Source organism: Microcaecilia unicolor, chromosome 6 (assembly GCF_901765095.1).
Source record: "Microcaecilia unicolor chromosome 6, aMicUni1.1, whole genome shotgun sequence".
In the NCBI taxonomy this organism is placed as follows: Eukaryota; Metazoa; Chordata; class Amphibia; order Gymnophiona; family Siphonopidae; genus Microcaecilia; species Microcaecilia unicolor.
In genome coordinates this window covers 325,895,757-325,922,710 of record NC_044036.1, presented here as the reverse complement: position 1 = coordinate 325,922,710, position 26,954 = coordinate 325,895,757, and the positions used below count along the sequence as shown (strand labels likewise).

General features: G+C 48.0%; 1 protein-coding gene across 1 annotated transcript in view; it reads left to right on the top strand.

Annotated features, from left to right (window-relative positions):
* Positions 1-26,954, top strand: part of TRIM25 (tripartite motif containing 25) — a 56,225-nt gene that overhangs the window by 20,180 nt on the left and 9,091 nt on the right. The window contains exons 5-9 of the mRNA XM_030208375.1: positions 2,436-2,507; positions 3,699-3,785; positions 8,603-8,635; positions 11,412-11,492; positions 17,398-17,478. Coding sequence (XP_030064235.1) covers positions 2,436-2,507; positions 3,699-3,785; positions 8,603-8,635; positions 11,412-11,492; positions 17,398-17,478 — 354 coding nt within the window. The remainder of the gene's footprint in view (positions 1-2,435; positions 2,508-3,698; positions 3,786-8,602; positions 8,636-11,411; positions 11,493-17,397; positions 17,479-26,954) is intronic.

The following is a 26,954-nucleotide window of genomic DNA, read 5'->3' as shown; positions in this document are numbered from 1 at the left end:
AATCTAAATAACCCTACATAATAGATGGAGAGGGTTAATTTTTTTTTTAAATAATTTGTGGTGCTTGTTTTATTGATTTTATGCTGTTTTGCACCGCTATGGGCAGTTTTATCTGAAAAAAAAGTGGTCAAAAAAGCTTCATTAAATTATGTTTGTCACACACAACAGCACAGTCATTGCATCACCTGTCTTTCGTCCCTCATTAGTGATGCCATAATTGAGGGTGTTCTGCCTTCATTTCTTGCAAGAACCCTGTCACCTTTTATAATGCAGTGCAGATATTGTACATATTGTGCTGGGCAGACTTATACGGTCTGTGCCAGAGCTGGTGGTGGGAGGCGGGGATAGTGCTGGGCAGACTTATAGGGTCTGTGCCAGAGCTGGTGGTTGGGAGGCGGGGATAGTGCTGGGCAGACTTATACAGTCTGTGCCAGAGCTGGTGGTGGGAGGCGGGGATAGTGCTGGGCAGACTTATACAGTCTGTGCCAGAGCTGGTGGTGGGAGGCGGGACTGGTAGTTGGGAGGCGGGGATAGTGCTGGGCAGACTTATAGGGTCTGTGCCAGAGCTGGTGGTTGGGAGGCGAGGATAGTGCTGGGCAGACTTATACAGTCTGTGCCAGAGCTGGTGGTGGGAGGCGGGGTTGATGGTTGGGAGGCGGGGATAGGGCTGGCCAGACTTATACGGTCTGTGCACTGAAGAGGACAGTACAAATAAAAAAGTAGCACATATGAATTTATTTTCTTGGGCAGACTGGATGGACCGTGCAGGTCTTTTTCTGCCGTCATCTACTATGTTTACTATGTATATATCGGTGTAGTGCCTTCTAGGGTAGGATGCTCTGCTGTGACTAGGAACATGTCAAGATACACAGATGGGATAATTTAAAATGGCTTGTTATGAAATTGTCTGAACTGTACGTAAGGAAACTTACGGGCAGAATGCCAGGAGCGGAAGTGGGGTAGGGTTTGAACTTCCAGGAATTCTTGTGGATTTCCACAATTTATATTAAGTTTTCAGCAAATATTTATGTATACTAAATAGCAGGTATAAGTATGTGGCCAGTAGTTTGTGTGGTAATGGTCAAAACTGGTGCAACTTACGCACTTAGAGGCAATTGGATGCCTCAAATTAGGCACTTTGGGGGCACGTGATAGAAGCCTGTCCTGTAACGGAGACAGGTATATACACACTTAACATTTTGGCACTTGTTCTTATGCCAGCCATAGAGCTGGTGTAAATGCATGTGCTTAAGTGTGGCCTCATCTATGCCCCCACTCATGCTCTGCCCCTGTGTACACCCTCTTGGCAAATAGTATTTCTTTATTGCATTTATATCTTCATTTATTTATTTATTTATTACATTTGTATCTTTATTTATTTATTTGCTGCATTTGTATCCCACATTTTCCCACCTTTTTGCAGTCTCAATGTGGCTTACAGTATGCCGTAGTGGCGATCGCCATTTCCGGATTGAGAAATACAAAGTGGTATTACATTAAGTTCATAAATGGTAGAGTACATTCTAGAGTAAATTAGATAATCAGTTAAGGCGTGAGAAATAAGGTGGTAATGTGTTAACGTTCGTCAGTGACAGCCTGACTGAAGCAGTCGGGTATAGAGAGTTCGGTTTTGTCTAGTTGTGGAAGAGTTTCGTTGTTTGGTATTTAGGATGGATCATTATGGTAAGCCTTTTTGAATAGGTTGATTTTTAGTCATTTTCGGAAGATTGTTAGGTCGTGTGTTGTTTTTATGGCATTTGGTAGTGCATTCCATAGTTACGTGCTAATGTAGGAATAGCTGGATGCATATGTTGATTTATATTTCAGTCCTTTGCAGCTCGGGTAGTGGAGATTCAGGAATGTGTTTTCTGACCTTTTTGTGTTCCTGGTTGGTAAGTCTATGAGGTCTGACATATATGCCGGGGCCTCACTGTGAATGATTTTATGGACCAGGGTACAGATTTTGAATGCAATGCGTTCTTTTAGTGGGCGCCAGTGTAGTTTTTTTCTTAGGGGTTTGGCGCTTTCGTATTTCGCTTTTCCACATTGGTGATCTGCAAGGGCCGACTTCTACATGGAATGTTGCTAGTGGAATAGCAACATTCCATGTAGAATCTCAAATAGTAGCAACAGTAGAGGAGTGGCCTAGTGGTTAGGGTGGTGGACTTTGGTCCTGAGGAACTGAGTTCGATTCCCACTTCAGGCACAGGCAGCTCCTTGTGACTCTGGGCAAGTCACTTAACCCTCCATTGCCCCATGTAAGCCACATTGAGCCTGGGAAAGCATGGGGTACAAATGTAATAAAAAAATTGTTGTCTTTGACCCAGAAGGTAGGGAGATTGCTGGTAGCTCAGCTGTCCTCCACTGCTACCTTATGGCTGGCCTTCCTCCTGCTTATCACTGGGGACTGATTTCAATTTTTGTCTTTAACACAGGTGAAAAACCAGTGCAGCAGTTTCCCCTGCCTCAAAAATATCCTTTTACACTAAATGCAACTCCACTTGCTGGTAAGCAGAAACTTGAGCCAGGTAAAAGCGATAGGTATCAATCAGTGTTTGGATGAAATAGTCCATTTTAATGTACCTGTTTGCTAAATGCTATAAATATGGTCGTCAAAAGTGCGCAGAATGCCCACTGTTATGTTAAAACACCTCAGGTGCTCGTAATGCTTCACCCTGACAATGGCTCATGCCGTTTCCCAGACCCTGAAGAAGAGATCGGCTCCAGCTGAACCACCCAGCTGATATTGAGACCGCGGGAAGGAGCCCAGCTAACTCCCGCGGTCGGCAGTCAATGCCGGTCCGTTCCCGGCGACCAGCTTTGAATATCTGGGTGTTTTCTGGCCAGTTTAAATTTAGCCGGCCAAGCCGATATTCAGCTTAATTTGGCCGCCAAACTTAGCTGGCAACAGGGGCGTATCTGCGTGGGGCCTCAGGGGCCCGGGCCCCTGCAGATTTCGCCCTGGACCCCCCTACCGCTGCCAACCCTCCCCCTCCGTTGCTGTCATCTACCTTCGCTGGCGGGGGACCCCAACCCCCGCCAGCCGAGGTCCGCGTCCTCCTGCCGCTGCCGGCTGCCTTTAAAAGAATTCCGTCAGCTGGCGGGGGACCCCCAACCCCTGCCAGCCAAGCCGAGGTCCTTTCATTTCTTCCACTAAAGCTGGCGCCGAAAGTTTCTTCTGTTTCTGTACAACGTGCAGCAACGTCAGACTCAGAAGAAACTTTCGGCGCCAGCTTTAGTGGAAGAAATGAAAGGACCTCGGCTTGGCTGGCGGGGGTTGGGGGTCCCCCGCCAGCTGACGGAATTCTTTTAAAGGCAGCCGGCAGCGGCAGGAGGACGCGGACCTCGGCTGGCGGGGGTTGGGGTCCCCTGCCAGCAAAGGTAGGCGACAGCAACGGCGGGGGGAGATTGGCAATGGCTGCGGGGAGGGGGATCGGCAATGGCGGCGGGGGGGGGGGCTATAATGTGCCCCCTCACTCTAGCCCTGGCCCCCCCTACCGCCGCAGTTCAGATACGCCCCTGGCTGGCAATGTGCTGAATATTGGGTGGATAGCCGGTTATACCGGCAGTGTTCTGCTAAGTATTGCTGGATAGCTGGTTGAGTGCCATTTAACCGGTCAGGAGCCGTTCCAGGCCAGTTAAATATTTTTAAGTATGGGGGGAAAGGGACTAATTTGAATTTTTTGTTCTTTACACAGGTGAGCGACCAGTGCAGCACTTTTCCCCTCCTCCGCCTTTATTTCCATTTAAAACTCCACCTGCTTTTAAACCGAAGACTGGGCCAGGTAAAAGATCTAAATTCGCTCTCATAGGTATCAATATTTGGATGAAAATGGGCCCTGATATAATACAGGTTGTCTAAAGGTTGTAGAGTTTGTTCACCAGAGAGAGCAGAATGCCTGTGTGTTACATAGGAGCCAGCTGTGTGGGTGCTGTGGATTCTTGAGCACCCCCAATATTGGGAAAACTCCTCGACTGTGCCCAGGGATGGAATAATTTCCATTGGGTTCAGCACCCCCAATCATTTTGAAAAGTTGGCACCTCTGGTCTTTTATATTAAGGGTGCTTATAATGCTTCACCCTGGCAGTGGCGCTGGAAACAGTATAAGCAAAAAAAAAAAAAAAAAAAAACCCAGCACAAAGGACCTTTAAAAACAAAAGGGACACAAAACTTACATTGAAAAACCTTTTAATGATCAAATTTGATTGAAGGAAGACCCGACAAGGGCCGTGTGCGTGCGCTCAAGGCAGAGGCGTATCTGGACTCCGGCGGTAGGGGGGGCCAGAGCCAGAGGGAGGGGGCACATTTTAGGCCCCCCCGCCACCAACGACTCTCTCCACCCCCCTCCTGCCGCCAACCCTCCTCCGCTGCCGTCGCTTACCTTTGCTGGCGGGGGACCCCAACCCCCCCGCCAGCCGAGGTCCTCTCTTCCGTTGCAGGCTGTAAGTTGCAAAGCTTCCTGTTCTTCTGAGTCTGACGTCCTGCACATACAGCACGCAGGACGTCAGACTCAGTTTCAAATTCTGAGTCTGACGCAGGACGTCAGACTCAGAAGAACAGGAAGCTTTGCAACTTGCAGCCTGCAACGGAAGAGAGGACCTCGGCTGGCGGGGGGTTGGGGTCCCCCGCCAGCAAAGGTAAGCAACGGCAGCGGAGGAGGGTTGGCGGCGGGAGGGGGGGTGGAGAGAGTCGTTGGTGGCGGGGGGGGGGGGGTCTGGCAATGGGGGGGGGGGGGCCCTCTGCCTTGAGCGCACGCACACGGCCCGTGTCGGGTCTTCCTTCAATCAAATTTGATCATTAAAAGGTTTTTCAGTATAAGTTTTGTGTCCCTTTTGTTTTTAAAGGCCCTTTGTGCTGTTTTTTTTTTTTTTTTTTTGCTTGTGCTTAGTTCCTTCTCTTTGTTACACTGCTGGAAACAGTATAAACATGCAGTCTTTACCCAGAAGGAGAGATTGCCACCGGCTCAGCCACCATCTGAAGGAGTTTCCTAATGGTTATGTTTAAACTGTTTTATTGACGACAATCACGTTACAGGTTAACTTGGAATATTCATACAGCATAAATCAATATACAAAACAATATTCCAACAACATAGTCAACATCGCCAAACACTTTTCTCCCTTTTTACTCCCCCCTCTGGAGTTTCCTAATGGTTATTGGAGTGGGCTGAGAACCAGGGGAGCTGGGCTTGATTCCCACTACATCTCCCTGTAACCCTGGGCAAAGTCACGTAACCCTCCATTACCTCAGGTACAAAAACATAAAGGTAAAGGGTCATGGATTTGATATACAGTGAAACCTCGGTTTTCGTCGGTTTCGGTTATCGTCGAATTATTTCACAAAATTTTCGTCTCGGTTTTCATCGATCGCCTCGGATTTCGTCGGCGTGCCCACGCAGCTAATCTTGCGTTCTCACGTGTCGTTCTTCTGGGGCGTTGTTTCCGGTTGTGGGATCACACTGCTGCTGTTTTATGAACAAAATTTCGTTGTTTTGCCACACTACTACTACAGCAAAAGAACAAGAAGGGAAGTGACCCCCCCCCCCCCCCAGATAGTGTCCTTATGGAGGGGGATCCCCCTTCCAAAGAATAATCTCTGCTCCTCTCTCTCCATCGTCCATACACCTAGAAGAGTCTTCAGAAAGGTAAATGCCACGTTAAATGTTCATTTATTCTATACATTAGTCTTTTTTATTCATTTAAAAGAAAAATTGCTTGTTGCCTCGGTTTTCGTCGATAGTTTTCGGACGAATTATCGACAAAAAACAAGGTTTCACTGTACTGCCTTTCTGTAGGTACAGCCAAAACGGTTTACATAGTTTATAGTTTCTTGAAACTTGCTGTACCACCCAAGCTGACTTGCGGAACTGAGCAGTTTACAATTTAAAAAACATAAACAGCATGAAAAGGAGCTACATTTATTTATTTAGATTTTGCTCACACCTTTTTCAGTAATTCAGGTACTCTGGATATTTCTCTGTCCCAGGAGGGCTCACAATCTAAGTTTGTACCTGAGGCAAGGGTTAAGTGAATTGCCCAAGATCACAAGGAGAAGCAGTGGGATTTGAACTGACCACCTCTGGATTGCAAGACCAGTGCTCTAACCACTAGGCCACTCCTCCACTCCAGAATCTTGCTATTCTTTGGGGTTCTACATGGAATGTCGCTACTCTTTGAGATTCTGCATGGAATCTTGTCACTCTTTAGGATTCCAGAATCTTATTTAGATTTTGCTCACACCTTTTTCAGTGGTAGCTCAAGGTGAGTTACATTCAGGTACTCTGGATATTTCTCTATCCCAGGAGGGCTCACAATCTAAGGCCCTCATGATCAAAAGCAAACTCTGGCGCTAGAGGCTGTTAACGCCATACTAGCGCCAGAGTTTGCAGCCGACCCATGATCAGAGCCCTCGAGCGCCTGAAACAGCGCACTCGAGGGCTCTCAGCGCAAGTAGCATGCAAATGCATGCTAAACAGTGCTTCTAGCGCAATTAGCTTGCAAATGCATGCTAATTGGTGCTTAACGCATTCATCCCCAATGATCAGCGACCAGCGCGCCAAAGATTGAGTCGCTGGCCGCAGCAAAATCAACGCCAGCTCCGAGCTGGCGTTAGATTTTGCGGATCATTGGGGAGGAATGGTGAGTCCTGTCCAGCATGCAGTTGCATGCTGGCAGGCCTCCCTTCCCCCCCAAGGCAAACTCGAACGGGGGGCTGGAGGTCCGGTGGGTCTCCAGCCCCCGAAACCCCCAGAAATCGTTCTTCCATCGACGGGGGGGGGGAGGGCGCTGGAGGTCCGGCGGACCTCCAGCCCACCCCAAATCCTCCCCCCAGCGTTGTCTTTAAATTCCCTGGTGGTCCGTGGTGTGGTGACACCCCCCTGGCCCCGTCCCGGCCCCCCTACCTTTCTGTTGGAGGAGGGACGCAGCCTGCCTGCCTCCCTCCTCTTCCAGTCAGTCGACGCCCAAAATGGCGGCGCCCAGCACCGCCCACTGCATCCTGGGATGCGCTGGGCGGGGCTACAGACCATGTAATCGAACGGCGCTGGCCAGCTCCATAAATGGGCGGAGCCAACTGTATTTCCTTCGATAATACGGTTGGCGCCGGCTAAATGTCAACATTTAGGTCGAATGTTGAGATGGCCGGGTTCGGTTTTTGGCCATAATGGAAACCGGGCCCGGCCATCTCAAATCTGGCGAAATGCAAACCTTTTGGTCGTGGGAGGAGCCAGCATTTGTAGTGCACTGGCCCCCCTGACATGCCAGGACATCAACCGGTCACCCTAGGGGGCAGTGCAGTGGACTTCAAAAATTGCTCCCCGGTACATACCTCCCTTTCCTTGTGTGCTGAGCCCCCCACAACCCCCTCCCCACAACTCTACACCACTACCATAGGCCTAAGGGGTGAAGGGGGCACCTACATATAGGTACATTGGGATTGGGGGGGGGGGGGTTTGGAGGGCTCAACATATATCACCACAAGTGTAACAGGTGGGGTGGGGGGGTGGGCCTGGGTCCACCTGCCTGAAGTGCACTGCACCTACTAAAAGTGCTCCAGGGACCTGTATACTGCTGTCAGGCTGGCATAGAGGCTGGCAACAATTTTTTTTTAAATTTTTTTTGGGTGGGAGGGGGTTGGTGACCACTGGGTGAGTAAGGGGAGGTTATCCCCGATTCCCTCTGGTGGTCATCTGGTCAATTGGGGCACTTTTTTGCCACTTGGTGCTAAAAATAAATGGACCAAATGCAGCCGGCGAAATACTCATTCGAGCTGGCCATCTCGTAGCCCCCGCCCTGCCTTGAAGTTTGGCCGGCTCCACGACGGAAGGCAGTTGGCGCGGGCCAAAATTGGCTTTTGATTATACCGAATTGGCTGGGTTCAGGAGATTGCCGGCCATCTCCCGATTTATGTCGGAAGATGGCCAGCGATCTCTTTTGAAAATATGCTGGATAGTGTATACAGGTACTTATTTGTACCTGGGACAGTGGAGGGTTGTGAGTTGCCCAGGGTCACAAGGAGCTGCAGTGGGAATTGAACCCAGTTCCTCAGGCTCTCAGCCCTTTGCACTAACCATTGGGCTACTCCTCCAGATGGTGCTGAGATTGTGATCCAGATAAAGTACCTGCATATAGTGTGTAAACCACTTTGGTTGTACCACAGAACGGCGGTAAATCAAACCCATGACCCTTTGCTGGTCATACAGTCTGCCTCCTTCCAGCTGATTCTCGCTATCTGTGATTGTTTTAATAAAACTGCACATCTCTTCAGACTGGACTGCTGAACAGAAGCCTGGGCCAGGTAAAAATTGTTCTAGCTCCATGTATTTTCTAGAGCTCAGGAATTCGGACCGTTTGTTTCTTCCTGTTTTTCTGGGGGGTTAAGGAAAACTAATGGACCTTTCCTGCCTTCTTCCTTCTCCTCTTCTCATTCCATGACAGGGCTTTCCTGTCACTATGTACATGTAATTTTTTTTATTACAATGCATAGAGAACCTAGCCAAAAATTAAAAAAAACCCATAAAAAATGTAGTTTTGATAATTTTAATCATTTTGCTTTGCTGTAATCCTTCTCTTATTATTGTTATTATTTAATTTTTTTTTACAGAAGCAGGACACCACAAAAAACCTCCCCCAAAAGGTAAGTTCAAAAATTGGGTAAGTTTGTTGAACAATTTATCGTTGCTTAAGGCCACATATTTGAACCATAAAAATTTGCAAACAACGGGATCAAACAAGGCTTCCTCGCCCACCCCAAATCCTCCTCCACCCTTTCTTGGTTTCATTTTAACCAGAAAGTGGGGGGGGGGGGGGGGGGGGGGGGGGGGGGGGTCAGATACATTTTGGGCCCTGTTTACTAAGGCGCGTTAGCATTTTTAATGTGCCTACAATTAGCACGCGTGCTAACCAGGGGCATAGCCAGACTTCAGCGGGAGGGGGGTCCAGAGCCCGAGGTGAGGGGGCACATTTTAGCCCCCCCCCCCCCCCCGCCATTGCTGAACCCCCCCCCCCCCACCAACTTTGACCCCCCCCCCCCTGCCGACAACCCTCTTGACCCCCCTCCCGTCACCTACCTTTGCTGGCGGGGGACCCCCAACCCCCGCCAGCCGAGCCAAGGTCCCCTTCTTCCCAATCCCGCGCAAGGCTTCGTTTTAGTCTGATGTCCTGCACGTTGTTTGTGCAGAACGTCAGACTCACAGAAACAGAACGTGCGTCACGCGGTGGTCGGGTGGTAAGTCGAGTTGGGCGCACTTAGACGCTTACGCGGCTTAGTAAAAGGGGCCCTTAGTCCAGACAAGCACAGGCTTCCTCATCAGCTTGATGTGGCACTGTGATGTCACAGTGGGTGGAGCAGACGCTGTGTCAAGGAGCGGAGTCAGGAAGTTGTTCCCAGGTTGCCAAAGCACTCAAGCACGGACTCTAGTCCTGATGGAAAGGCTAGCAGTCACTAGACCCAATGGAATGGGGTAGGTGCAAGTTAAACAGACCTCCAGCACTAGCTCCCTTCTTATGAGCTAGACGTGGCACTGTGGTGGTGACATAACTGATCTGCATAGACGCACCCACTCTCTGCCACTAGACACACCCCCTGTGCCTGAAAGTACTTTGTTTTGCAGTGCATGGGTAGCACACACAGATGACAAAATTACCGTGGGATGCCTCCGCTTTGTAAAAGGGCCCCCATATTTGCTATGCATGACATCTATTCCTCTGACCTAGCCATTTGAACTTAACTATACTGAATATGCATGAGGTAGATTTGCATACAGTGGGTCCCCAGTATAAACGGAGTTATCCACTGTATATTCATTGTGTTAATGCTGAAAACCTGACTGGCCGGCTCATGCAAGAGAGTGTTGAGAAACACAGCTCTAGCAGAAATTTCCTGATTTATGTCATGAGATCTGTCACGAAATGCCTAGCCACCTGCCTGGGGCTACCCCACGGCCACTTAGAGGGTCTATCCCCAGCACAGCTCAGGTCCACTTGCACCTGCTTGCCGCTTGTGTTCTATACTAGCACCCTCCTCCCACTGACTGGGTCCCAACCGCCTCTGGGTGAGTCTGCTGCTCTCAGATTATCTCCAGTGATTCCTAGGTTATTGGGGTCACACTCACAGTGGTCCCACAGTTCCTAGAAGCACCCACAGACCCGACACACAAACCACCAAGATTCTTAGGAGTCCTTATACAAAGGAGCGCTGAAAAGTGGCTTGCGGTATTGTAGGCGCGGGTTTTGGGCATGCGCCAATCCATTTTTCTGCTCACCTGTAAAAAAGGCCTCTTCCCCCCCCCCCCCCCCCAAAAAATGGACGTGCGGCAAAATCAAAATTGGCGCGCGTCCATTTTGGGTCTCTGACCTTACCGCCAGCCATAGTCCTAGTGGTAAAGAATTTGGGCGGTAATGACCTACGTGCGTCAGATGCCACTTGGCGCGCATCTGCTACACGTGCCAGAAAATAAAAATTATTTTTCAGATGTGCGTATCGGATGTGCGCCAAAAATGAAATTACCGCAAGAGCCACACGGTATTCAGGTGGTAAGTCGAGTTGGGTGCACGTAGAATCTTACGCGGCTTAGTTAAAGGGGCCCTTAGTCAGTCCAGACAAGCAGAGGCAATAACGTAAAAATGTTTATTGTCATGAAAAATTAGAACAGTGAACAGAAATGGTGCAATCAGCAAAACAATAACAGGTAACTGAAATATGGATCAATTATAACACTATTTAAACCTTTGTATACTATCTAAGTAGTACCTGGGGAGATCAGGACATATAGCTTCTCATAGGTTATCAAATATAACTGTTCACAGGGCCTCAGCAAAGAGATCTTTCTTTCTTCTTCGTGGCTAAGACTGGGGGAAAAAAACCCAGTGCATCCTAGATGAATTGAGCTCTTGGGCCAATCAGAGCCCCGAACAACTTTTCAAAAATATATTGCATCTCATTTCCTATCTGTGTTACACTAAGGAAAAAAACCCAGTCATTTCTCTGCACAACTTTAAATATAAACATGCACCACCTGCTGGCCAAACTAGGGAAATACATTTCAAGAAATAATACAGTTTACAGGCTTAAAACCCATTGTTTTGTCACAAGAAGTCTTATAGGAAAGTCAAAAAGGGCCTGAAATCCAGGCTATTCTCTCACAAGGTTTCTTAGACTACTTTTAATCTTATACTGCCCCAGCCCTGTAGCCTTTTCTTCTGTTTTTAACAGTTGGGTGTCTTGGTTGACACTGTTGTTATTTTGTCTGTTTGTGTGTTTTTATATGTTGATTTGTTCCGTTATAATACCGGATTGTACACTGCCCTGACGTTTATTAATGAAGAGCGGTCTTATCAAATAATGACTAAATAAATAAATATCTGATTATGTAAAAACAGATGCTCCCTACAATTTTATTTTTCATTTTCAGGTAATCCTAGTACCAAGAACCCTTCAGCATCTGCACCAGCCTCAGATGGTCATTCAAAATCCAGGCAAGAACTTATACAATGTGAGTACTGCCCAGCAACTGCTTAATCATTTCAAGGGGTACCATTATCTCCTAAAATCATTTCAAGGGGTACCATTATCTCCTAAAGTGGGAACTGAGGCCCCGATGATCAGAAGCTAACGCGGGCGCAAAAGGCCAGTATTGCCATACTAGCGCCCATGGTTGCTCCCGACTGATGATCAGAGTTGGCTAGCACGGGTAACAATGCGCTCACCAGCTCTGAATGTAATGAGCATGCAAATGCATGCTAAACAGGGCATCAGCTATTCCTCCCCAATTCTCAGCGGGCGGCGCGCCAAACATTGGCGCTGCTTTTTCAGCAAACCCTCCAGCTCAGAACTGGCGTTAGGGTTTGCAGAGCATTGGGGAGGAATGGGGAGCCCTGTCCGGCATGCATTTGCATGCTAGCAGGCCCCCCGACACCCTCCTCCTCAACATGAGGGCCCGGGGGGCTGGAGATAAAAAAAAAAAGTAAACCCTGGTGGCCCAAGTGACCTGCCATCTGAACCCCAAGCTTCCTTGATGGCCTAGTGAAGCCCCCCCGTTCCCCCTCCCACCCGTTCCTTGATGCTGGAGGAGTTAGTAGCACACTTCTTCCTCATCCGGTTCCGCCTTCAAAATGTGCATCCTGGGATGTATTGGGTGGGGCTTCCCTACCATATAAGGGAGTTTCTCCATTATATGTTTGGAATGCCCCACCCAGCGCATCCCAGAATGCACAGGTCAGGGCGCCGCCACTTTGAAAGTGACACTGGACGAGGAGGAAGTGTGCTACTCCCTCCTCCAGTGAGAAGTTATGGGGGGAGGGGGAACAGGGAAGGCTCCACTAGGACACCAGGGAAGATTGGGGTTCAGATGGCAGCCCACTTGGGCCACTAGGGTTTACTTTTTTGGTTGTTGGAGGAAGTTGGGGCTGGAGAGCCACCGGATCTCCAGCCCCTCCACTCAGGCCCTTGTGCAGGGGGGGGCTGGAGGTCCTATGTCACTGTACCGGGGGGGAGGGGTTGGGGTGGCATATGGCAGAGGCATGGGGTCCTACAGACCTCCATATCCTCTTTTGAGAGCCCGGACCTGTCAAACTAGTGCAAGAGGATTGCGCTCAGGCACAATCCAGCCGCACTTTCCCCCTATAATCAGAGCTAATTGCGTGCCTATATTTGCATGCTGTTCCGACACTATTTTTAGAGCGCTGTTTGGAACAACGTGTTGCTTCTGATCATCTGCTCTTAAGAGTCAAGCAACCAAGCAGAAGAAAGCCTGGAAATTCTCAGCTCTGGAGTAAGTGTCGCTGTTATGAACTAATCAAAGTTGACATCTGTTTAGGCATGTTTTGCATCGGGCACAGGAGGAGACCTGTCCTTCCGTTGTGAAATGTTGCGGGCTGGGTGTGTGCTCTGGTTTCTGGGTTGCCTATCTTGTCTGAGCGTAGGTGTTCCTTTATCTTGTATTTCTTGTCATGTCCAAGTGTGTCTTCTCTTGGTTGGCCCCACTGGGACTTCCTGAATGAGCTGGGGGTTTATCAGCCCTGTCCCTGGGCTGCCTCAATGCCTCTGGGATTATTGATTATGTTCCTGCCTTGCAGCCTGTCATATGTCTTGTTCCAGCTCCACGTTTTATCCAGACTCCTGCCTTGCCTTTTTCTGTTCTTGTGTACCTTCCTTCACTGGAGCTAATGCTAATAAAATGGGCTTAACCAGCTGTTTACATCTGGACGTTCTTTTGTTTTCTCCCAAGGAGAGACCCCTTTTTAGTGGCTGCTGCAGCAGTGTTGCCACCGGGGGGCCAGGGCCCCCCTTTAAAATTGTGGCACCCATGGGAAAGCCTTGTCAGCTATAACAATCAACTACTTGAGCCTCCTCCCCCGTGCTGCCCGAGCAAAAGTCGGCGGTGTGCTTCATCAGTCGGCACTCCTGCACATGCTCAGTTCAGCAGCATGAACTGAGCATGCGTAGGAGTGGTGTCATTGTCAGCTGACGACTTCATTGCTCACGCAATACAGGAGTGGGCTTGGGCATCTCCACCAGTAAAGGTAGGATTTAATGCTGGCCGGGAGGGGGGGGGGGGAGGGGAGGGAGGGAAGGGGAGAAGAGATGAGAGGAAATGAGTGCCCCCATCCACCCCTTAGCCCCCCCCCCCCCCCAAAAAAAATGGACTTTTGTCTATGCCCCTGGGCTGCCCACATCCTAGCCAGTGTCCCTGTTCTGTTTGTCTGTTTATATGCATCTGTTTGCCTATACGCAAACAAATCGGATGTGTACGGAGTGCATCACAATTAAGCACTGGCTGGAGTCCCCAGTGCCCAGCGGTGAGGAATTGTTACGTCCTGTGGTGGCACAGAAGAAAGGGCCGGTGGGAGTCCTCAGGCCCTGTTTGCATAGACCAAGGAAGAGTAGCAGTGGCTCAGAGGGAAGAGCCTTCAGAAGTCCTCAGTCCAGCTGGAGAAGATCAAGGTAGATCGGAGGCGGTAGAGAAGAAAGAGCTGGTGGGAGTCCTTCTAGTGACAAGCAAGATGGAGCAGCAGTAGCTCAGAGGGAGGTCCAGGTCCCTCTATCGAAAATTGCTCTGGCTACCGAGCAGGGAAGGAGCAGTGTTAGAGAGTTTAAACAAGGAAGGATAGGGAAGGGGAGGGGAGGAGCAGATTTTCACTGCTATGACTCATACTCCTTAATCATTCCCTTCCACTTCACTGCATTCAGAAGCACATCCTGCACACACACCGCCCAATGTTTACACTCTATGGCACTATGCTCTAACTCAGATCTTAGACTCCCAAACACTGCCCTCCCCCCCCCCTGCTCTCATCACTGCTGCCCTTCAGATATCAACAGGCCCCATAACGCATCTGCATCTCATACATGAAACTCCCTTGCCCCATCCCATAGTCCACATCCTAAAGACCTAAAGGGAAAGGGGATGGGATTTGATATACCACCTTTCTGTTGCTAGAATCAGAGCAGTTTACATATTCAGGTACTTATTTTGTACCTAGGGTAGTGGAGGGGTAAGTGACTTGCCCAGAGTCACAAGGAGCTGCAGTGAGAATCAAACTCAGTTACTCCAGGATCAAGGTTCACTGCATTAACCACTAGGCTACTCCTCAACTCATTCCACCAATAAGAGCCAATCTCATCAGTGATGTCACAATGGCTTGATTGCCCAATACTTGGCTCACTTCTGATATTGTGATGTCATAGGGGAATGGGAAATGGGACTTGATTACTGCCTTTCTGTGGTATTTTGCAACTACATTCAAAGCGGTTTACATATATACAGGGGCAATGGAGGGTTAAGTGACTTGCCCAGAGTCACAGGGAGCTGCAGTGGGAATTGAACCCAGTTCCCCAGGATCAAAGTCTGCTGCACTAACCACTAGGCTACTCCTCCACTAGCAACAGTTCCATGTAGAATCTCAAATAGGGAAATGGGACTTGATATACCGTCTTTCTATAGTTTTTGCAAATACATTCAAGGTGGTTTACATGGTATATACAGGTACTTATTTGTACTGAGGGAAATGGAGGGTTGAGTAACTTGTCCAGAGTCACAGGGAGCTACAGTGGGAATCAAACCCAGTTCCCCGGAACCAAAGTCCGCTGCACTTACCACTAGGTTACTTGTCCACTCAGGTTTAATGTGGCTTACATATCAAATTAAGAAGAAGCAGTACAAGACAATTAATATTAATATAAGAATGCAACTATTAACATAATAATTATAATATTCCTGATCTTATTTTGCATCCCTTTCCTAATAATTCCTAGCATTCTGTTTGCGTTTTTAGCTGCTGCAGCACATTGAAAATGTCAGCATATTGTCTACAATGACACTTAAATCAGTGGTTCCCAAACCTGGTCCTGAAGGCACCCCAGCCAGTCAGGTTTTCTGGATACCCAAAATGAATATTCATGAGAGAGATTTGCGTCCACTGCGTGCAAATCTTATCTCTTGATTCATTGTGGATATACTGAAAACCTGACTGGCTGGGGTGCCTCCAGGACCAGGTTTGGGAACCACTGACTCCTAAGGTGGACCCTAGCATCAGGTAACTGTCATCGGATTACTCTTCCCAATGTGCATCACCTTGCATTTGTCCACATTAAATTTCATCTGCCATTTGGATGCCCAGTCTTCCAATTTCCTAAGGTCTTCCTGCAATTTTTCCACAATCCGCATGTTTTTTTGACAACTTTGAATAGTTTTGTGTCATCTGCAAATTTAATCACCTCACTCGTTGTTCCATTTTCCAGATCATTTATAAATATGTTAAATAGCACCAGTCCCAGAACAGATCCCTGTGGCACTCCACTATTCACTCTCCTCCTTTGAGAATACTGGTCATTTAACCCTACCCTCTGTTTGCTGTCCAATAACTAATTCCTAATCCTCAAAAGGACATTGCCTCCTATCTCAGGAGTCTCTCATGAGTAATTTTGTCAAAAGCTTCCTGAAAATCTAGATACACTACATCAACTGGCTCACCTTTATCCACATGTTTATTCACGCCTTCAAAGAAATGAAGCAAATTGATGAGGCAAGACTTCCCTTGGCTGAAGCTATGCCAACTCTCCAGTGATTCCTAGGTTACTGGGGTCACACTCCCAGTGGTCCCACAGTTCCTAGAAGCACCCACAGACCCGACACACAAACCACCAAGATTCTTAGGGGTCCTTATACAAAGGAGCGCTGAAAAGTGGCTTGCGGTAGTGTAGGCGCGGGTTTTGGGCATGCACCAATCCATTTTTCTGCTCACCTGTAAAAAAGGCCTCTTCTCCTCCCCCCCCCCCCCCCAAAATGGACGTGCAGCAAAATCAAAATTGGCGCGCGTCCATTTTGGGTCTCTGACCTTACTGCCAGCCATAGTCCTAGCGGTAAAGAATTTGGGCGGTAATGACCTACGTGTGTCAGATGCCACTTGGCGCGCATCCGCTACGCGCGCCAGAAAATAAAAACTATTTTTCAGATGTGCATATCGGATGTGCGCCAAAAATGAAATTACCGCAAGAGCCACGCGGTGGTCGGGTGGTAAGTCGAGTTGGGTGCACGTAGACGCTTACGCGGCTTAGTTAAAGGGGCCCTTAGTCAGTCCAGACAAGCAGAGGCAATAACGTAAAAATGTTTATTGTCATGAAAAATTAGAACAGTGAACAGAAATGGTGCAATCAGCAAAACAATAACAGGTAACTGAAATATGGATCAATTATAACACTATTTAAACCTTTGTATACTATCTAAGTAGTACCTGGGGAGATCAGGACATATAGCTTCTCATAGGTTATCAAATATAACTGTTCACAGGGCCTCAGCAAAGAGATCTTTCTTTCTTCTTCGTGGCTAAGACTGGGGGAAAAAAACCCAGTGCATCCTAGATGAATTGAGCTCTTGGGCCAATCAGAGCCCCGAACAACTTTTCAAAAATATATTGCATCTCATTTCCTATCTGTGTTACACTAAGGAAAAAAACCCAGTCATTTCTCTGCAACAACTTTAAATATAAACATGCACCACCTGCTGGCCAAACTAGGGAAATACATTTCAAGAAATAATCAATACAGTTTACAGGCTTAAAACCCATTGTTTTGTCACAAGAAGTCTTATAGGAAAGTCAAAAAGGGCCTGAAATCCAGGCTATTCTCTCACAAGGTTTCTTAGACTACTTTTAATCTTATACTGCCCCAGCCCTGTAGCCTTTTCTTCTGTTTTTAACAGTTGGGTGTCTTGGTTGACACTGTTGTTATTTTGTCTGTTTGTGTGTTTTTATATGTTGATTTGTTCCGTTATAATACCGGATTGTACACTGCCCTGACGTTTATTAATGAAGAGCGGTCTTATCAAATAATGACTAAATAAATAAATATCTGATTATGTAAAAACAGATGCTCCCTACAATTTTATTTTTCATTTTCAGGTAATCCTAGTACCAAGAACCCTTCAGCATCTGCACCAGCCTCAGATGGTCATTCAAAATCCAGGCAAGAACTTATACAATGTGAGTACTGCCCAGCAACTGCTTAATCATTTCAAGGGGTACCATTATCTCCTAAAGTGGGAACTGAGGCCCCGATGATCAGAAGCTAACGCGGGCGCAAAAGGCCAATATTGCCATAGTAGCGCCCATGCTTGCTCCCGACCGATGATCAGAGTCGGCGAGCACGTGTAACAATGCGCTCACCAGCTCTGAATGTAATGAGCATGCAAATGCATGCTAAACAGGGCATCAGCTATTCCTCCCCAATTCTCAGCGGGCAGCGCGCCAAACATTGGCGCTGCTTTTTCAGCAAACCCTACGCCAGCTCAGAACTGGCGTTAGGGTTTGCAGAGCATTGGGGATGAATAAGGAGCCCTGTCCAGCATGCATTTGCATGCTAGCAGGCCCCCCGACACCCTCCTCCCCAACATGAGGGCCCGGGGTGCTGGAGATAAAAAAAGTAAATCCTGGTGGCCCAAGTGACCTGCCATCTGTACCATTCCCTGATGGCCTAGTGAAGCCCTCACCGTTCCCCCTCCCACCCGTTCCTTGACGCTGGAGGAGTTAATAGCACACTTCTTCCTCGTCTGGTTCCGCCTTCAAAATGTGCATCCTGGGATGTATTGGGTGGGGCTTCCCTACCATATAAGGGAGTTTCTCCATTATATGTTTGGAATGCCCCATCCAGCGCATCCCAGAATGCACAGGTCAGGGCGCCGCCACTTTGAAGGTGACACTGGACGAGGAGGAAGTGTGCTACTCCCTCCTCCAGTGAGAAGTTATGGGGGGAGGGGGAACAGGGAAGGCTCCACTAGGACACCAGGGAAGATTGGGGTTCAGATGGCAGCCCAGATGGAGGTCCTATGTCACTGTACCGGGGGGGGAGGGGTTGGGGTGGCATATGGCAGAGGTATGGGGTCCTACAGACCTCCATATCCTCTTTTGAGAGCCCGGACCTGTCAAACTAGTGCAAGAGGATTGCGCTCAGGCACAATCCAGCCGCACTTTCCCCCTATAATCAGAGCTAATTGCGTGCCTATATTTGCATGCTGTTCCGACACTATTTTTAGAGCGCTGTTTGGAGCAGCGCATGGCTTCTGATCATCTACCCATAAGAGTCAAGTAACCAAGCAGAAGAAAGCTTGGAAATTCTCAGCTCTGGAGTAAGTGTCGCTGTTATGAACTAATCAAAGTTGACATCTGTTTAGGCATGTTTTGCATCGGGCACAGGAGGAGACCTGTCCTTCCGTTGTGAAATGTTGTGGGCTGGGTGTGTGCTCTGGTGTCTGGGTTGCCTATCTTGTCTGTCTGAGTGTAGGTGTTCCTTTATCTTGTATTTCTTGTCATGTCCAAGTGTGTCTTCTCTTGGTTGGCCCCACTGGGACTTCCTGAATGAGCTGGGGGTTTATCAGCCCTGTCCCTGGGCTGCCTCAATGCCTCTGGGATTATTGATTATGTTCCTGCCTTGCAGCCTGCCATATGTCTTGTTCCAGCTCCACGTTTTATCCAGACTCCTGCCTTGCCTTTTTATGTTCTTGTGTACCTTCCTTCACTGGAGCTAATGCTAATAAAATGGGCTTAACCAGCTGTTTACGTCTGGACGTTCTTTTGTTTTCTCCCATGGAGAGACCCCTTTTTAGTGGCTGCTGAAGCAGTGTTGCCACCGGGGGGCCAGGGCCCCCCTTTAAAATTGTGGCACCCATGGGAAAGCCTTGTCAGCTATAACAATCAACTACTTGAGCCTCCTCCCCCGTGCTGCCCGAGCAAAAGTCGGCGGTGTGCTTCATCAGTCGGCACTCCTGCACATGCTCAGTTCAGCAGCATGAACTGAGCATGCGTAGGAGTGGTGTCATTGTCAGCTGACGACTTCATTGCTCACGCAATACGGGAGTGGGCTTGGGCACCTCCACCAGTAAAGGTAGGATTTAATGCTGGCGGCGGGAGGGGGGGGAGGGAGGGAAGGGGAGAAGAGATGAGAGGAAATGAGTGCCCCCCATCCACCCCTTAGCCCCCCCCCCCCCCAAAAAAAAAGAAATGGACTTTTGTCTATGCCCCTGGGCTGCCCACATCCTAGCCAGTGTCCCTGTTCTGTTTGTCTGTTTATATGCATCTGTTTGCCTATGTGCAAACAAATCGGATGTGTACGGAGTGCATCACAATTAAGCACTGGCTGGAGTCCCCAGTGCCCAGCGGTGAGGAATTGTTACGTCCTGTGGTGGCACAGAAGAAAGGGCCGGTGGGAGTCCTCAGGCCCTGTTTGCATAGACCAAGGAAGAGTAGCAGTGGCTCAGAGGGAAGAGCCTTCAGAAGTCCTCAGTCCAGCTGGAGAAGATCAAGGTAGATCGGAGGCGGTAGAGAAGAAAGAGCTGGTGGGAGTCCTTCTAGTGACAAGCAAGATAGAGCAGCAGTAGCTCAGAGGGAGGTCCAGGTCCCTCTATCGAAAATTGCTCTGGCTACGGAGCAGGGAAGGAGCAGTGTTAGAGAGTTAAACAAGGAAGGATAGGGAAGGGGAGGGGAGGGGAGGGGAGGGGAGGAGCAGATTTTCACTGCTATGACTCATACTCCTTAATCATTCCCTTCCACTTCACTGCATTCAGAAGCACATCCTGCACACACACCGCCCAATGTTTACACTCTATGGCACTATGCTCTAACTCAGATCTTAGACTCCCAAACACTGCCCTCCCCCCGCCCCCCCCCCGCCCGCTCTCATCACTGCTGCCCTTCAGATATCAACAGGCCCCATAACGCATCTGCATCTCATACATGAAACTCCCTTGCCCCATCCCATTGTCCACATCCTAAAGACCTAAAGGGAAAGGGGATGGGATTTGATATACCACCTTTCTGTTGCTAGAATCAGAGCAGTTTACATATTCAGGTACTTATTTTGTACCTAGGGTAGTGGAGGGTTAAGTGACTTGCCCAGAGTCACAAGGAGCTGCAGTGGGAATCAAACTCAGTTACTCCAGGATCAAGGTTCACTGCACTAACCACTAGGCTACTCCTCAACTCATTCCACCAATAAGAGCCAACCTCATCAGTGATGTCACAATGGCTTGATTGCCCGATACTTGGCTCACTTCTGATATTGTGATGTCATAGGGGAATGGGAAATGGGACTTGATTACTGCCTTTCTGTGGTATTTTGCAACTACATTCAAAGCGGTTTACATATATACAGGGGCAATGGAGGGTTAAGTGACTTGCCCAGAGTCACAGGGAGCTGCAGTGGGAATTGAACCCAGTTCCCCAGGATCAAAGTCTGCTGCACTAACCACTAGGCTACTCCTCCACTAGCAACAGTTCCATGTAGAATCTCAAATAGGGAAATGGGACTTGATATACCGTCTTTCTATAGTTTTTGCAACTACATTCAAGGTGGTTTACATGGTATATACAGGTACTTATTTGTACTGAGGGAAATGGAGGGTTGAGTAACTTGTCCAGAGTCACAGGGAGCTACAGTGGGAATCAAACCCAGTTCCCCGGGATCAAAGTCCGCTGCACTTACCACTAGGCTACTTGTCCACTCAGGTTTAATGTGGCTTACATATCAAATTAAGAAGAAGCAGTACAAGACAATTAATATAAGAATGCAACTATTAACATAATAATTATAATATTCCTGATCTTATTTTGCATCCCTTTCCTAATAATTCCTAGCATCCTGTTTGCGTTTTTTAGCTGCTGCAGCACACTGAAAATGTCAGCATATTGTCTACAATGACACTTAAATCAGTGGTTCCCAAACTTGGTCCTGAAGGCACCCCACCAGTCAGGTTTTCTGGATACCCAAAATGAATATTCATGAGAGAGATTTGCGTCCACTGCATGCAAATCTATCTCTTGATTCATTGTGAATATACTGAAAACCTGACTGGCTGGGGTGCCTCCAGGACCAGCTTTGGGAACCACTGACTCCTAAGGTGGACCCTGGCTACAGGTCACTGTGATCGGATTACTCTTCCCAATGTGCATCACCTTGCATTTGTCCACATTAAATTTCATCTGCCATTTGGATGCCCAGTCTTCCAATTTCCTAAGGTCTTCCTGCAATTTTTCCACAATCCGCATGTTTTTTTGACAACTTTGAATAGTTTTGTGTCATCTGCAAATTTAATCACCTCACTCGTTGTTCCATTTTCCAGATCATTTATAAATATGTTAAATAGCACCAGTCCCAGAACAGATCCCTGCGGCACTCCACTATTCACTCTCCTCCTTTGAGAATACTGGTCATTTAACCCTACCCTCTGTTTGCTGTCCAGTAACCAATTCCTAATCCTCAAAAGGAGATTGCCTCCTATCTCAGGAGTCTCTCATGAGGAATTTTGTCAAAAGCTTTCTGAAAATCTAGATACACTACATCAACTGGCTCACCTTTATCCACATGTTTATTCACGCCTTCAAAGAAATGAAGCAAATTGATGAGGCAAGACTTCCTCTTGGCTGAAGCTATGCCAACTCTGTCCCATTAAACCATGTTTGTCTACGTGTTGCATAATTTTATTCTTTTTAATAGTTTCCACTATTTTCCCAGCATTGAAGTCAGGCTTACCGGTCTGCATTTCCCAGATCACCCTGGAACCCTTTGTAAAAATCGGCATTACATTGGCCACCCTCCAATCTTCAGGTACTACAAATGATTTTAACGACAGGTTACAGATCATTAACAACAGATCAAGAATTTCATGTTTGAGTTCTTTCAGTACTCTGGGGTGTATGCCATCCATTCCAGGTGATTTATCACCTTGTCAGTTTGGCTCAGTATGTCTTCCAGGTTCACCGACATTTCTTTCAGTTTCTCCGTATCGTCACCCTTGAAAAACATTTCCGGAACAGGTAGGTCTCTTACATCTTCTTCCGTAAAGACCAAAGGAAGGAATTCATTCACTCAATCTCTCCTCCCAGAGTGCCCCTTTTGCTCCTTCATAATCTAACAGACCCACGGATTCCCTCACAGGCTTTCTGCTTCTGATCTATCTGAAAAAGGTGTTACTATGAGTTTCTGTCTCACGGCAGGTTTTTCTTCATATTTACTTTTAGCCTTCCTTATTAGTGCTTTGTATCTAGGTTGACCCTGCTTATGTTGCTTCTTAGTTTCTTCATTCGGATCTTTTTTCCATTCTTCGAATGATGCTGTTTTGGCTCTAATAGCCTCTTAACTTCACCTTTTAACCATGCTGGCTGTCGTTTGCTGTTCTTTCCACCTTTGTTAATACGTGGAATACATCTGGTCTGGGCTTCCACAATGGTATTTTTAAACAGCGTCCACACCTGATTTAAAGTCCTAATCTTTGCAATCGACCCTTTCAGCTTCTTTTTAACCAATTTTGTCATGGTCATCCATTTGAAAATTAAATTAGTGACTTCACTCCAGATATCAGCTCAAATTTGATGATGCTATGATCTCTATTTCCCATCGGATCCAACATTGTTTCCTCTTATCCATGCCCTGCATTAGGCCAGTGATTGATTCCAAAACTTGTAGGCATCACCTCCACAGCATGCAAATCTCTCTCGTGAATATGGACTACTACTACTACTACTTATCATTTCTATAGCGCTACTAGATGTACGCAGCGCTGTACACTTGAACATGAAGAGACAGTCCCTGCTCCACAGAGCTTACAATCTAATTAGGACAGACAAACAGGACAAACAAGAGATAAGGGAATATTAAAGTGAGGATGATAAAATAAAGATTCTGACCAAGTGAACAAGGGTTAGGAGTTAAAAGCAGCATCAAAAAGGTGGGCTTTTAGCTTAGATTTGAAGACGGTCAGAGATGGAGCTTGACGTATCAGCTCAGGAGTCTATTCCAGGCATATGGTGCAGCTAGATACAAGGATCGGAATCTGGAGTTAGCAGTGTAGGAGAAGGGTGCAGATAAGAGAGATTTACCTAGTGAACAGAGTTCCCTGGGAGGAATGTAGGGAGAGATGAGAGTGGAGAGGTACTGAGGAGCTGCAGAGTGAATGCACTTATAGGTCAATAAGACGAGTTTGAACTGTATGCGGAAACGGATAGGAAGCCAGTGAAGTGACTTGAGGAGAGGGCTAATATGAGCATAACGACACTGGCGGAATATTAGTCAACTGAGAAGAATAAGAGTCAGAGGGATCATAAGCACGAATGTTAAAATCCCCAAGAATGAGGGAAGGAGATGAAGGTTCAAGAAAGAAGGAAAGCCAGGCATCAAAGTCAGTGAGAAAGGAAGAAAGGGACTTATCAGGGGGTCGATAAATGACTGCTACTCGGAAAGGCAGAGGAGCAAATCGATGGATGGAGTGGACTTCGAAGGAAGAAAAACAGTGAGACTGAGGTGTTGAAGAAGAGGTTGAAATCTACAAAAGGGTGAAAGTAGTAGCCTGACACCACCTCCTCAGCCAACCGGGCGAGGAGTATGGGAGAAAAGATAATCTCCATGGCATAGGGCCGCAACTGAAGCAGAGTCTTTAGGGTAAAGCCAAATTTCATTTAGGGCAAGCAGATGGGAGAGTATGAGAGATAAAGAGGTCATGGATGTAGGAAAGTTTGTTACAGACAGAGCGGGCATTCCACAGATCGCAAGAGAAAGGTAGGGAAGAAGGGGGGAGGAGAGGAACAGAAATTAGATTGGAGATATAATGGTGTGACCTGCACAAATAGGATGAGAGCTGATGTGGAGGACCAGGATTGGGATTAATGTCCCCAGTGGAGAGCAGGAGAAGGAGCTAGAGAGTACGGAGAAGAGTAGGAGAGGTATGACGACAGCGACGAAGGCGAGATGTACTCAGATAGAAAGGAGATGGATGAATGGAAGGAAGGAAATGTTGAAGGTTGAGAGCTGAGAAAAAGGAAAGGGAAAGGGGACTTGATATACCGCCTTTCTGTGGTATTTTGCAACTACATTCAAAGCGGTTTACATATATATAGGTACTTATTTTGTACCTGGGGCAATGGAGGGTTAAGTGACTTGCCTACAGTCACAAGGAGCTGCAGTGGGAATTGAACCCAGTTCCCCAGGATCAAAGTCTGCTGCTCGAAAAAAGAGATGGTGAGATAATGAATACAGAGGGTGGACAATGTGTTTCTGCAGTGTACAGTGGTTTCAGATGGAGAAACAGATTAGGAAGGGACAGTACCAAGAAGAAAAAGTGAACTGGAGCCATAAGTAGTAACTGGGAGAAAAATAAATGTAAAGAGAAAATACCCCATGCACCTGACGGCGCGTGGCACCTAGAGTGGAGGCCCTGAGTGGATCAGAGTGGACCTGGGAGTCACCCCGGAGAAGGCTGTAAGGATGTGCAGATGAGCTGCAAGTCCTCCACAGCACCTGAAAGGCAGCCATTAGTAGAGTTGGGCACCTCTCAGCCAAGGAAAGGCTTACCAGAGGTTAGGTCAAAGCCAGCATTCCTCCCCCTAATGGTCACCTGATCTTAGCCAAAAAGCACCTGGAAACCATGGGCACCTGGAGTGAGGGCCCTGGGAAGATCGGGGTGGACCTGGGAGTCACCCCCGGATACAGCTGTGAGGATATGCAGAAGGGCTGCAAGTCCTCCACAGCACCTGGTGGGAGCACTGGGCACCTAGAGCGGAGGCCCTGAGTGGATCGGAGTGGACCTGGGAGTCACCCCGGAGAAGGCTGTAAGGATATGCAGATGAGCAGCAAGTCCTCCACAGCACCTGAAAGGCAGCCAGCGGTAGAACTTGGCACCTCTCAGCCAAGGAAAGGCTTACCAGGGGTTAGGCCGAAGCCAGCAATCCTCCCCCTGAGGGTCGCCTGATCTTAGCCGTGGATATCCTGAAAACCTGACTGGCTGGGGTGCCTCCAGGACCAGTTTTGGAAACCACTGCATTAGGCTACTCCTCCAATCAAATTAACATACCCCTCTCCAGGAACGTAGCCAGACACTCAGTTTTGGGTGTGCCTGAGTCCAGAGTGCGTTTCCATGAGAACCCTTCTTGGTATCTCTCTCCTTCCACCCCCTAGGTGACTGATCATGTCTCAACTCCACTCCCCGGTACCTTTTCAACCCTTCAGAGGGCAAACAGTGACTCATACCTGCTTCTCATACTGCCCCAGAGCCTTCCCTCTGACACAAATTCCTGTTTCCACATAGGCTGGACCAGGATGAAGCACTGAAGTGTTGAAAAGGTATATGGGGTTGCAAGGTGAAGTTGAGAGACACTGGACGCCTGTGGGGAAGAGGAAGGAGAGATGCCAGAAATCTTCAGCTGGCGGGGCTTGGGAAGATCAGAGATGTGCCACTTATGGGTGTGCCTGTGCCCACCCTTGGCTATACCACTGCCCCCTTCAAATTTACATCTGCACATAAAAAGCAAACCCATTACCCCACCCCAAACATCCCATACCCCTATTCATTTAGTCAAATCCTGCCAACCATTCATACATCCCTATCCACTCATCAGTTCCCACCACCTGTCATAACCTCCTCATGCACTTATTCACTGAGATTTCCTGTTCCCCACTCACTAACTTGCAGAAATACCCCAACAATGTACTCCATCAGAGAAACACACCTTGTACAATACTTCAGTTTGTTAATATTTATTTCATGTGCTTATTGTATGCTAAGCAGCCCATGTGATCCCTATTGACCAATAGTAACAATATTTTGTTTGTTGTCGATCCATTTAATAAAGAGTTCTAGATCGATTTAATAACGTGCATATACTAACCAGCTTATTTTCGAAAGAGAGCGCCGGCCATCTTCCGACACAAATCGGGAGATGGCCGGCCAAATCGGTATAATCGAAAGCCGATTCTGGCCGGCTCCAACTGCTTTCCGTCGCCGGGACGGGCAAAGCTCTCGGGGGCGTGTCGGAAGGGTAGCGAAGGCGGGACAGGGGCGTGCCGGGGTGTGCTTAAGAGATGGGCGCCCTCGGCCGATAATGGAAAAAAGAAGGGCGGCCCTGGCGAGAATTTGGTCCACTTTATTTGGTCCCTTTTTTTCAGGTCCAAGTCCCAATAACGTGCCCGAACTGACCAGATGACCACCGGAGGGAATCGGGGATCACCTCCTCTGACTCCCCCAGTGGTCACTAACCCCCTCCCACCCTCAAAAAAACCAACTTTGAAAACTTTTTCCTCCTCTGACTCCCCCAGTGGTCACTAACCCCCTCCCACCCTCAAAAAAACCAACTTTGAAAACTTTTTTTGCCAGCCTCTATGCCAGCCTCAAATGTCATACTCAGGTTCATCGCAGCAGTATGCAGGTCCCTGGAGCAGTTTTAGTGGGTGCAGTGGACTTCAGGCCGGCGGACCCAGGCCCATCCCCCTCCTACCTGTTACACTTGTGATGGAAAATGGGAGCCCTTCAAAACCAACCCAAAACCCACTGTACCCACATGTAGGTGCCCCCCTTCACCCCTTAGGGCTATGGTAGTGGTGTATAGTTGTGGAGAGTGGGTTTAGGGGGGCTCAGTACCCAAGGTAAGGGAGCTATGCATCTGGGAGCTATTTTTATTTTATTTTTTTTATTTTAGAA